Below are 12636 nucleotides of genomic sequence, written 5' to 3' on the forward strand. Positions count from 1 at the left end.
AGGAAGCTTTTGGTTTTTCACCTAAATTATTAGAAGAAAAAAAAAAGGCATATAAATTATTCTACTGAAAAAATAATAAAATCCTTTGTTTTTTTTAAATGTCTCTGAGTGAATTTTTTCTTTTTATTCCTTTTTTTTAAAAGTAAACAAAAAGTTTTTCCAGAAAAACTGAATTAAGAATTTTTTATATTTTAAAAATTACATAAGTTCTTTTTTTTTTTTTTTTTTTTACAGTTTTAAAAATTTAAACAACTTTCTTTTTAACAAAACTTTGAGTGCTTTAAATTAAAAATGACAAAATTTTCTGTTTTAATGAAAAACAATTAAAAGTTGAAAAATTACAAGATTTTTTATTAAGGAAAAAAAAAAACTGGTTTAATTTTTCAAAATAATTAGTCTAAAAATTCTTACGATAAAATAAATTTTTCATCCACATAATTTAAAAACATTAATTAAAAAGCGAAAAATGTAACAATTTTTTTAATGAATGTAATGGTTGAGTTTTATTTTTCTGTTAAAACAAAAAATTCTTAAAAAAAAAAATGAATTTATTTTAATTAAAGAATTAAATATGAAATGTTTCTTTTTTTTTTGCTAAATGTGACTGAGGATTCTTTGTGGCTGTTATTTTGTTCTTCTGTACATGGCACAGACATGAAGAATAGATTTTGTCAATAGACACACAGACAGACAAACATAGATGTGATCAATTCACAGGTTTGCAAAACATTAAAAAAATGAGGGGATGGGGTTCGTTGGTTGAATTGCTGGCCTCTCTAAGAGACTGTTAAATTGTAGTAGTAGTAAAAATTGAAAAATGGTGGTGGTAGGAGGAGGAATTTAAGGGATGAAATAGGAGAGGAACAGAAGGAGGAAGAGGAGGAGAATGCATTGTGTGGTGGTGGTCATAGTCATCCCTCAGCCAATGGCTACCACGTTTTGTAAAGATTAAAAAAAACAGCTCCAGCACACATAGAAGTCCTGCTTCTCCCCGAAGACGGCCAACAGCGAGACAAACCACTGGCCGTACATGAAAATAATAGGCACAACTGGGACAGTTCATTTTGTTTTTAAACACACCAGATTTTGAGTGCTTTAGGTCTCTTCCTCAGGTTCATCTTCATCCTCGTCCTCATCATCTTCCTCCTCATCTTCCTCATCCTCCTCATCATCTTCTTCCTCATCTTCCTCATCCTCCTCATCATCTTCATCATCATTGTATGGTATCAGGTTGGAATTTGGCAGCTCTGAATCATCAATGTCGGGGTCATCATCTTTGCTTTTCTTAGATGTTGAAACTGTCAGGTCCAAAGGTGTGTCCCCTGCACGTTTGACAGGTTTCTTGAACGTCTTATCTCCTTCCCCTGACGACGTATCTGCAACATAGAAAAAAAAAAAAAAAATCAATAACAATACAACTTGCGCAAGGAGTGAAAGGAAGAAGTGCATCTTTACTAGAAGCGCAGAGTACTGCAATCTTGGGATTGCACTTACAATTCCAAACAAAAACCACTGGTTGTTATCAGTGAAAAATCAATGGTAAACGACTGTGGCAATAATGCAAAGTAATTTGCAACAGTTATTGATGAGATTTGTTATCACTCAGGGAACACCACTTCCTAATGCAACTGAGCAATTACTGTTAATGCCTTGTGTGTAAACAAGTAAATATCATATCAGAAAAACTGAAGAGGGAGAGCACTAAACCAGACCTCCATTGAAATCTTGGGGAGGCTTATTGCCACCCAAATTCCAGAAAAGACCAATGGTCAGTGCCAGCAAAAAATTAATTGGCTTTTGTGAAGAGTACTGGAAATCTGAGGAGATTTCAGGGAACACTACTGAAAGAACACAAAATATACTGCAATACTGAGGACCGTTAGTGTTACTCAAATTCCATAAAAACCCACAAGCAAAAATTCAATCGTAGGTAGCAGTTGCTAGAAATCAAAATGATTTGTAATGGTGAAGTGAAATGTGCTGGAAATCTAAAAAGACCTGTTGTCACCTGGACTCTCGGGACAACTACCTGTTTTTGCAAGTGAACAATCCTTGGTCATAAATTGTGTGAAAACTAGTGCGTAAAAAATACAGTCTACATCACACATGAAAAAATTGATATTGTTTTAAATATCTCAATGACATGCAATGATGCTCTAAGAAATAATCTTAAATTTTAAAAATGTCTAATTTAGGAAGTTATGACTATTTTTGTGTCTTGCACATTTGAATGTTTTTCTTTCTTTTAGACCATATGCATTTCATCACATTTTTGACACTACTTTTTCGGTAAAAATGTTAGGGTCTTGTTAAAACAAAATAAAACAATGAACTTGCCATGTGTATTTTTGTGCAAGGAATCTGAATATGGCACCGAAAATCTCCAGAAATTAATGGTTTCCAAAAAATCTGCAGTAAATGCACATAAATGTGTTGCAATTACATAAAAAAAGAAAGAAATTAGTGAACTCAAAGTTAAATTTAATCTACACAATACTGAAATCTAATAATAAAACTGTTAGAAATTAATATATCGTATGATTTCTTTGGTATTATTGTAGATTAACACCTAAATCGCTCTCACCTGGCATCCTAAAATATATTTTTAGGCAATTACATATGTAAACACTAAAAATAAACTTGTGAGAAATAAAAATCAACAAAAATATAAATTTAATGGAATATAATCTTAGATTTTAGGGCCATTCTAACGTTTTAGGGCAGTTAACCATATACTTTAAATCGTTTTTTCCCTACAATGTGTTTTTAAGTAGAAGAAAATGGCTTGCTATTCGGATTTCAGGTTAGTGGTAGGTAGCAATTATGTATGAACACCCTAAAAACTTAGAAAAAAAAAAAACAACAAAAAAAATTATTGTGACGATGAGGGGGGGGGGGTCTTGCTACTCGGACTTGGTGTTAATGGTAGAGTTATGAAGTGGTAGGGTCAGAGTGTCATTCAGACTTAGGGTTAGTGGTAGGGTCAAAAGGGGATTTTTTTCGAGGTGGAACTTATCACTCAGATTTAAGGTTAATGATACGACAGGCTCAGGGGAGGCACTTTTAGGAGATGGGCTTGTTACTTTGACTTATATTTAGAGGTAAGCATAATTTTTAATAAATATACTAACTTTTTAAATTGAAAAAATATCAAGAATTTAGAATACTAACTGCTCTAAAGGACAAGAATGGACAAGAAATGGGTCATTATACATTAAATTTTTTTTATGTGATTTTTTTTTATGTGAAAATTATTATTTTTTTATGTGAAAATTATTATTATTTTTTTTATGTGAAAATTATTATTATTATTTTTTTTATGTGAAAATTTTTTTTTTAAATTTTTTTTATGTAAAATTATCCCATTTTTTTTCTTTTTTAAAAAATTTTTTTTTTAGGTACTTTTTAGGCTATTCGCACACACAAAGAATAGAATCTTATTTTTTTTCCGTTAACTTTCACTGAAAAATGTTTGAAATTATCGAGCAGAGCCCAACAAATGGTACTAAAAGAAAAAAATTAACAGAATTATTTTAACACACAAAAATAAAAACATTCATTTACTTAGTATTCGGGGTATGAAAAATATTTAGAAAAAAATCTTCAAAACATGCCATGTTGAAGTGTTATTTTTAAAAAAAAAAAAACAGACCAGTTTATTTTGTACCCCAACCATAAGTAAGATTTGTTTTTTTTAAATTGTTTTCCAATTGATTGGTAATGAGCTTCTAAATACTGTAGGGGTAAAAAAAAAAAATCTGACGTAAAATGGTTATTTCATAGCATTAACATTTTTATCATTACTTTCCTAAAAATCTTAAAACATATCATGTACATTATTATTTAAAATATGTGAAAAGATGTTCATTTCTGAATAAAATGGTGATGTTTTGAGGACTTCATCACTCTTAGAGGAAACTTTTCCAGTCAATACTTTTTTTTTTACCAAATTGGATAGTCTTTCAATAATTTATTATTGTTATAACAGATTACTATCATCAATTAGACTGCCAGTAATTGGTGCAGTTATAGTTACAATATTAAGTTTTGGTTGCTCAATATCAAACGATATTAAATGAATAAATGAAAAAGTTGGGCCTATTTCTCAAATAACTGTAAAATCAAATTAATTCAATCGATGTACCATCTATTATATAAATCACAGCCATTTGTGTGTATGTGTTTGTCCATCCATAGCCCTTGAGCCCCTGCAGGGGCATAGGCCATCTACAACTTTTGTAATTTGGCGAGAACTGGTGTGTCAACGTGATTGTGCCGTACATGTGTTTGTATGTCCATTAAAAACTTGTCATTTGCATCAAACAAGCCCGAACATGATATCATTAGAAAAAGTGATCTCTCGGACACATAATAGTGAAAAATTAGAAAAACATTGTCAATTATTTCATGTTTTGTTTGAAGGAGGAGTCAAGTAAAAACCTTGCTTTCGACACTGTTTCTTAATCATGCATATACGAACTGTAAATTTGTTGTTTCATTTAAAAAGCTAAATTTGCAACATCATAAAATGTCTTGTCGTGGTCCAGTCGATAACATATTCGTTTATAAACTTAACTTTTGCGAGTTCGCATCCACCATGTGGCATTTTTTTTTTGTTGCTTACAAAATCGTTCTGTTATTTTTTTTTTTAACGTTTTATATGTCAGCTGCAAGGTTAACTAATTTGAATATTGAATATTTGAATATTCAAAAAAGACATTTTATTAATTATTAGTTGTTATTGTTTTGAAATTCAATGATTATCTTGATTTTAATATTAATATAAGTCTTTGGAACATTGTTTTATTTGCAAGAAAGATATTTAGCATTTGTGTTCAAAGTTCTTTAGACTTGATTTTCAACAAGTTGCAATCTATTTTTAAATTTGAAGTGAAAAGGCGAATTGATTTATTTTTTATGAATAAATTTGTATCAAAATTACCAAAATCTTTATCTTTATGAATAAATGGAAAAGATTTTATTTTATATTTACAAAAACGTTTTCTGAATAAAATTTGTAATTTTTCAAATATTAAAGTAGGGAATTTTGCAAAGTGATAGGGACAACTACTAGCTAACAACTGCGTAAAAGCTATCAGAGCACACAACCTTGCTTAGCTGACACCATGATTTAAAAAACAAAATAATATTTCAGTCTCTGTTTTCTTCTTTCTACACTGTTCACTGCAATACAATTCTTCTCTCTTTTCAAAGTGAGAGAGAAAGAGTTTCTATTACTCTTTCTCTCTCACTTTGAAAAGAATGCAGTTGAAGATTGGACTTCAAAAAAACATCAGACCAGTTTATTTCGGACCTTGACCATTAGCAGGCATAAAATGTTAAGATCTGAATGCCATTGGCGACGCATGCGTCAGGTTGATATTGATTTAAAAGTTTGAAAGGAAAAAAAATACCTGATGTGTAATGCTGTTGCATGCGCCAGGCAGTACCAAATTACCTTGCTTTTAGGTGGAATGATTGACATGAGGTTTAAGGAAGTCTAGATTTTGGAAAAAATGATAAAATGTGTTTTCATTATGATGTGAGAAAAAATAATTTCTCAAAGTAAAGTGGACATTTGGCGATATGGGGTCTGGCTCGACATCCATAGGGATGTCAGCAATAGGCTTTGTGTTTTATATTAAGTGCAGGTGATAAGAATTAACTTGAAAGACGAAAAGACCTCACGAGAAAGAGAGAAAAGGATTTCAGAAGAAAAAAAGAAAAAGGAGAATTAAAGAGAGATATGGATTATGAGAAAGAGAATAGAGGGAGAAATGGTAATATTGCCTAGAGAAGGGAGAGATTACAAATCTTATAAAATAAATAGAAAGGACTTGCTTGATGGCCACGAAAGAGTGCACCTCAACTTTAGGCTCCTGATCAGATGTTGTCCTGAATTGAAATAGGATTAACTAATGTTACACACTTGTAATACTTTTGTCATCAAAATCGGTGAAATTGCCCATTTTTTAAAAATCAAATCCAGATTGCCTGCTCTAGTCGGGGACCCATCGCAGTGCACCAAGAGGAAGCTTCACATGCTTCCCCGCAGTGACAATCCCAAAACATTGTAGTCTACATTGCACTGTAGAGAATTTAATCTTGATTTTATGAAATTATTTTTACATATAATGGCTTGAATCAAAGGTTCCATTATAGTCAGAATAAAAACATTTATTTTGAATATGCTCCTACCTTTGATTTTATATGCTAGGCCCTTCTGCTAGTGCAATGATAAAATGTCTCAAATGAACTTGTGATTTCGGAGTATGTAAGCGTTAACGTTGGTTGTTCCTTCATTTATCAGATTTTTCGATTATTTATTTTTGATACATCAAAGGCATTCCAATAGAAAACTATTTAAGAACACTGCCAGACACAAAGCACATTTGTGTGAAATTTCAAAAACTTCAGCCCAGCTGTTTTAGAATCCATGGAATTTACAAACACACATAAAGTGTCTTCTCTCTCTCATATATATATATATATATATACATACACATAATGCATTAGATATGTCAAGAGCTATTGCTCTAGAAATGAAACCACTGTCAATAGATTCACTAATCCTGTGTGATATTACCGTCAGCACATCAACTGTTGATCTCTCAGAACAGAAACCATATTGCATGTCTCTGAATAGGTTATTTTTGTTGCAGTGGTTCTCTATCACAGACTCAAATAACTTACTCATAATATGCAGGAGATTGACTAATCTGTACTGAGAAGCAGAGGAATGATCTCCCATATTTTTAAATACTGGGCAGACTGTCAAGGTTTTCCAGAGAGTTGGGAAGCATTTATTCTAAAAGGCATCTTTTAAACAACTTTGTATAGGAGTTAGTTCCAGTTGCAGCTTTTTGATCACTATGAAATGTTGTCAGGATCAGTTGCTTTGCTAGAATCAAGGTTCTTGATAAGTCTAACAACGTCTCATATGGATGTTACATAGAATATTTTCAGTTTTGAGAGGAAATTCAGTGGGTAGGCAGCCCTGATCACATAGGGTGGAGTTTAATCCAAAAGTTCTTGGTGAAGAGTTTGGTTTTGTTGAATGCTGATGTAATCACATCAGGACCGTTGATTATGTTTGTTATATGCCAAAACTTGTGGGGACCAAACCTCTGCTCAGTTACTTTAGTTTTTAGAGTATAGGCAAAAAACTTGCATTTTCTGTAAGTCAGTGGCTGTGAGCATACCTAAAGGCAGTTTTAATTTCTGAACATTTAAAGCAATTAAAAAAGTGATTTCTGAGTGCAATGGCAGCAGCACATTCAGAAGTGTACCATGATTGATTATTAGGTTTCAGCTGGAGGGTATTTATCTGCCAATACCAACTGTTAGTCAATCTGTTAAATCGGATGCTATGTCCTTTTTGAATATAGAGTATAAGGATATTTCAGAGATGAATGAATGGAAACTATCCCAATCATCGATCAAGTATCGATACAGTGTGATGGAGAGGAACATCTGAGGTCTTGTTACACATTGTTTTAATCTTAATCATGACAATAAAATAGACAATGGATCCCAGCGGAGACAGAATGGTGCACAGTTCAAGGCAAAAATGATATAAAAGGCAAATTGACCATTAGCATTGGGAAAGCAAGTGAGTTCGTCTGGTTAGGTCTCTCATAATTGGATTTCAACCTCAGGAAGGTTGGAACAAAGACACCTGAGGTTGGAGAAGTACACTTGGTAATGGAGACCGAGGTTAGAAGTTGGGGTACTGGGTTTAATCTTTAGGAAGTTGTTTTTCCTATTAATGGTGAGGTTGGGAAGTATTGTGGAAAAAGTCAGCAGTTGTAGTAGTGAAAATAGTAAGATCATAATTTTGTCCTGTCTTTGACAATTGTTCATGGAAAATTTGGTGGAATTTTGCAAAGTTTGCTCAAGTATTTATTATTAGGTTGAGAAGAAAGTTCTTGCAGAATTTTTAATTTTGATTTCAAATGATGTTTTTTCAAATAAGTTTTCATCAAAACATATATATCATCTTAAAGAGCATATCTCATTCTGTCTAATTGTTTAAATTACAATTGTTTCAAAACAAGTATGTCTTCTTTTCAGAACGTTGAATACAGATGAAAAAAAAAGATGCACAATCTTTTTATTTCAATTCAAGCTAGGCCGAAAAGCTGCTGAAAAAGCTTGTGATATCAACAAAGCATTTGGCCCAGGAACCACTACCGAACACACAGCACAATGATTGTTTAAGAAATTTTGTGGCAGCGAGGAGTTTTGAAAATGATGAACGTAGTGGTGGCCATCAGATGTTGACAAAGATCAATTAAGAGCCTTAGTCGAAAATAATCCACACACAACTGTTTGAGAACTTGCGTCTGAATTAGATGCAACATATACGACAATTTTCAACCACTTGAGAGAAATTGGAAAGATAAAAAAACTTGATAAATGGGTGCCTCATGAATTGAACGACAACCAAAAGAAACCCTGTTATAAAATGTCATCTATCCTTTTACACAATAAGAACGACCCATTTTTTGACCAGGCTGTAACTGACGATGAGAAGTGGGTTCTATTTAAACCGGCGATACTTAGCTCAGTGGTTAGACGTTGACAAGGCTCCACAACACTTCCCGAAGCCAGAGTTGCACCAAAAGAAAGTCATACTGATTGTTTGGTCTCATCTATTAGTTTTTTTTTTTTTTATCCAGGCAAAACATTACGGCAAAGAAATACTGTCAACAAATGGATGAAATGCATCAGAAACTTCAACAACAACACCCAGCATTAGTCAACAGAAAAGGTCCAATTCTCCTCCATGCTCGACTGCATGTTGGTAAACTGACCTTGCAGAAGTTAAATGAATTGGGCTACAAAACTGCCTCTTCTGCCGTACTCTCTAGACATCTCATCTATCAACTACCACTTTTTCAAGCATCTTGACAGCTTTCTGCATGAGAAATTCTTCAGAAACCTAAGCAATATAAAAAACGCCTTCACTAACTTCATTGCCATCAGAATGCAAGATGTTTTACATTACTGGCATAAAAATACGCAATTGTTTTGCGTTGGCAAAAGTGTGTTGATTCCGATGGTGCCTATTTTGACCATTAATATTTTGCTTGAGCAGAGATATGTTCATCTGAATTTAAAAGTTAAAAACCACAAAAACTTTCTTGCGAACCTGATAATAGTAGGAGGAGTTACAGAAGTCATCATCAAAAATAACAACTTTGATCACAACTTATGTTCCCTGGAGTCTGAGTGACGACAAATCCCCCTAGATTTCCAGTATTCTCCAACTCTTTCAATAACGTTTAAAAAAGAATCGGCATTATCGCAACATTGGCATTGATCTTCACTGGAATTTTAATGGCAAAAAGCCTCCCCAAGGTCCCAGTCCTCTTTGCACTCATTCAGCAGAGGTCTGGCCAGTGCTTTCTCTCCTTAGTCTTTCCATCCTCCTTGACCCTCATTTATTTGGTGTAGTTTATACGAAAAAAAAAAATTTTTTGAATTGGTTGGAATGCAAGGGCACATAAGGTACCTAACAATTATGCCGTTTCAGTTTTCATGATTTCATGTTCCTTTCTATTTTACATCTGTAGCATTTTCTGCATGTCCAGTTTGTGTCTGTAGTTCATGTGTGGTGTCAGTCTCCGCATTCTAGGGTTATCCTTAATATTTCTGCAGTTTTCATTATTATTATCCATTATTATTATTATTATTATTATTATTATTATTAGTAGTAGTAGTAGTAGTAGTAGTAGAAGAATTATAGCCATCCTATGCCAAGAATGCTTCATGCCATATTTGATGCAATTCTGCCCAATGATTTTGAAGTTCATGTTTTGTTTTTAGTAATCTTGCTATGACATACTTGGTTAGTAGTAGTAGTATTAGTAGTAGTAGTAGTAGTAGTAGTAGTAAAAGGAATAACAATTTTAACCCATCTTATTTTTCAATTCAGACAAAAATTAATGCCTAACAGAAATTTCATTTACAAAAGAATTTTCATTTTAGATAAAAACAAAAAGACAAGATTTCCATTTTAGACAAACATTAAACCGAAAGGCAACGCCATAAATTGACGTCAAGTTGAAATGCTGAATTCAGTTTTTTCATTTACTTAGTTTTAGAAAAATAATGAGGAAAGGAGCTTCAGCATAACTTTGGTTGACCCCCACCCCATCTTGAGAGACAATGAATACTTTCTCAACAGCTGCTTATACTATGAGGAGTTTATAGTAAAGCAAGGGTTGCACAATTTCCAACCGCACTTACTGTAAACTACATTTAAATGCACTAGCAAGAGGAAATTCAAGTTGATTCGAAATAATGCTGAGATGAGTGGAGAGAAGGACCTGTGTTATTTTAAAGTTTTTCCTTCTCCAAGTCCCCTACCATGAATGGAAAGTGTTGTCTACTCTGTATCTTTCATAAGTGGGAGTAAGAAAGGTAAGTTCAATGTTATTAGAGTTAGTGTCTTTGACAGACACTTCCATCTTGAATTACTATATTCATTAGTTCTTTATACTCACATAAAACATGTTTCTTTCTCACCGTGCTTCCTTTGGTGGGAATAGATTTTAATATCCAAATACCTGCTCCTCATTATTTTCCCAAGCACTTATTCACCTTGCAACTTAAAGTGGGAATATTATAAACACGAGAAGGAAATTGAAATTGTAAAAATTTTAACTTTAATGTCTTCCTTTCTCATTATCATTATCAACACTATACAAACTAAGATGCTAACCAAGTTATTATGCAGTGCAGGTAGGTCTTTAACACTGCTGTAGTAAAAGCCAGAAACACACCAGTTTTTATATATATATATATATATATATACTAGCAGAGACACCTGAGGTTGCCCGGGATCGAATGAGGATTAACAAATGTTTCACCTTTCCATACTTTTATTGTCATCGAAATTGGTGAAATTGCCCATTAATCGATTAATTGCCTGCTCTAGTTAGGGATTCCCTCCCCACCCGCAATGTATTGAGATGAAAGCTTCACATGCCTCCCAGCAGTGACTTAGTCCACAATACATTGTAGCCTACATTGCACTGTAGAGAATCTACTGTTGATTTTATAAAATAGCTCGAATTAAAGTTTAAAATGCAAATGGTTCAATTGGGCTCTAAACAAATTCATTCTGAATGCACTCCTCTTATTAAAAGCACCAACTGTTGATTTTATGAAATTATTTCTACATAAACACTTGAATTAAAGTTAAACATACAAGTCAAGTATCATGGTTTAATTGCGCTCTAAAAAGAAACCTTCATTTCGAACTTACCCCTATCTTATAAAAAAATCTTCAATTAATTTTATAGGTTGGATTTTTCTACTTGTGCAGTGATAAAACTTCCCAAATGCACTTGTGATGTTAGGTTGTATGAGTGTTAACTTTGATAATCAAAAGTCTGATTTTAACCAATTTTCAATACTTATCAGACACATTCTGATTAAAAATCTGTATAAGAACACTCTCAGACACATCAAGTACTTTTGTGTGAAATAAAAAAACAAAAAAACTGGTGCAACCATTTCAAAGTCTATTGAAAATAAACTCATACACAAGTTCCTTTTATATAATATTAGATATGTATAAAAAAACACAACAGAAAATGATTTTGTGGTTCGTTTATCTTGTTTTATTGTCAATCAAGAATTTCCTTTTAAAAAAATGAACCTGATGCTTTTTTAAAGGGGGTGAGGCTTCTGTTTACAATGTCAAAATTATCACGGCCTTTTGGACATTAATATCATTTCCAAATAAACAACTCATTTAACATGTTGAAAAGTTACTGATCATTTGGACATTTCAATTTTATGTGAATGCCAAACTCAGTGAATCTAATATGACAAGACAAATTAAAAGATTTTTTTTTTGTATTTTTTTTTGTATTCAAATAAATATGGTTCCTAAATTTTTAACCATTTTTTTAGAATTGTATCTCAAATGTTTTAATCAACAAAGAATTGTCTTTTGTTTGTAAAAACATAAGTTTTTCAATAAAATATTGTTTACCAGAACTCTTTATTGACCAATGGTGCTTAAACAAATTGGCCCTGGTATAAAAATTAAAAAAAAAAAAAAAATGGATGAAGTAGGGAATAAGAAAACTGCAGACTTCACTGCAAAGAAAGATAAAAGAGGGCACATTTTCCTCGACATCGGTTTGACCTTCACACATTGCCTCTATAAACAAATATTGTGACAAGAAAACTTTAAAAGCAAACTTTGTAACAAGTTATATTATCATATCGCAACAAAAAACTTTAAACTAAACTTTGGATTGCCTTTTTTTGTAAATAATAAAACAAGTTCTATTATTTACTTGCGATCAAAATTGATTTTTACAAACCCTTTTGTGGGGAAGAGGATTTTCCCTACATTAAAAACTGACATAAGAATTTAAAATTTAGGATGTTGATCTCAGTTAAGGAGAAATAAGTGAGATTTAAAAATTACATTATTTTTTTATAATTTTTATTTCTATAAATATGAAGTGTAGTATCACAACGTACATATTTTTTATAACATATCTATATATCTATAAAAGTGAAATTGTCTGTGTGCGTGTGTGCACGTGCATTTCCCTACCAAACTACTCTGTCAATTTTCAGTCTACGGACTCGAGATTTGACATAAGG

At 32.3% G+C, this 12636-nt stretch overlaps 1 protein-coding gene across 1 annotated transcript in view; it reads right to left on the reverse strand.

The window, feature by feature from the left end:
• Positions 1-330: 330 nt before the first annotated feature.
• LOC145296003 (uncharacterized) overlaps positions 331-12636 on the reverse strand; it is a 57205-nt gene continuing 44899 nt past the window's right edge. Inside the window, exon 3 of the mRNA XM_080142018.1 lies at positions 331-1376. Within this exon, the coding sequence (XP_079998144.1) occupies positions 1096-1376 (281 nt within the window). The 3' untranslated portion in view covers positions 331-1095. The remainder of the gene's footprint in view (positions 1377-12636) is intronic.

This window comes from Euprymna scolopes, chromosome 2 (assembly GCF_053919585.1).
Source record: "Euprymna scolopes isolate OS-2025 chromosome 2, ASM5391958v1, whole genome shotgun sequence".
NCBI lineage: Eukaryota > Metazoa > Mollusca > Cephalopoda > Sepiida > Sepiolidae > Euprymna > Euprymna scolopes.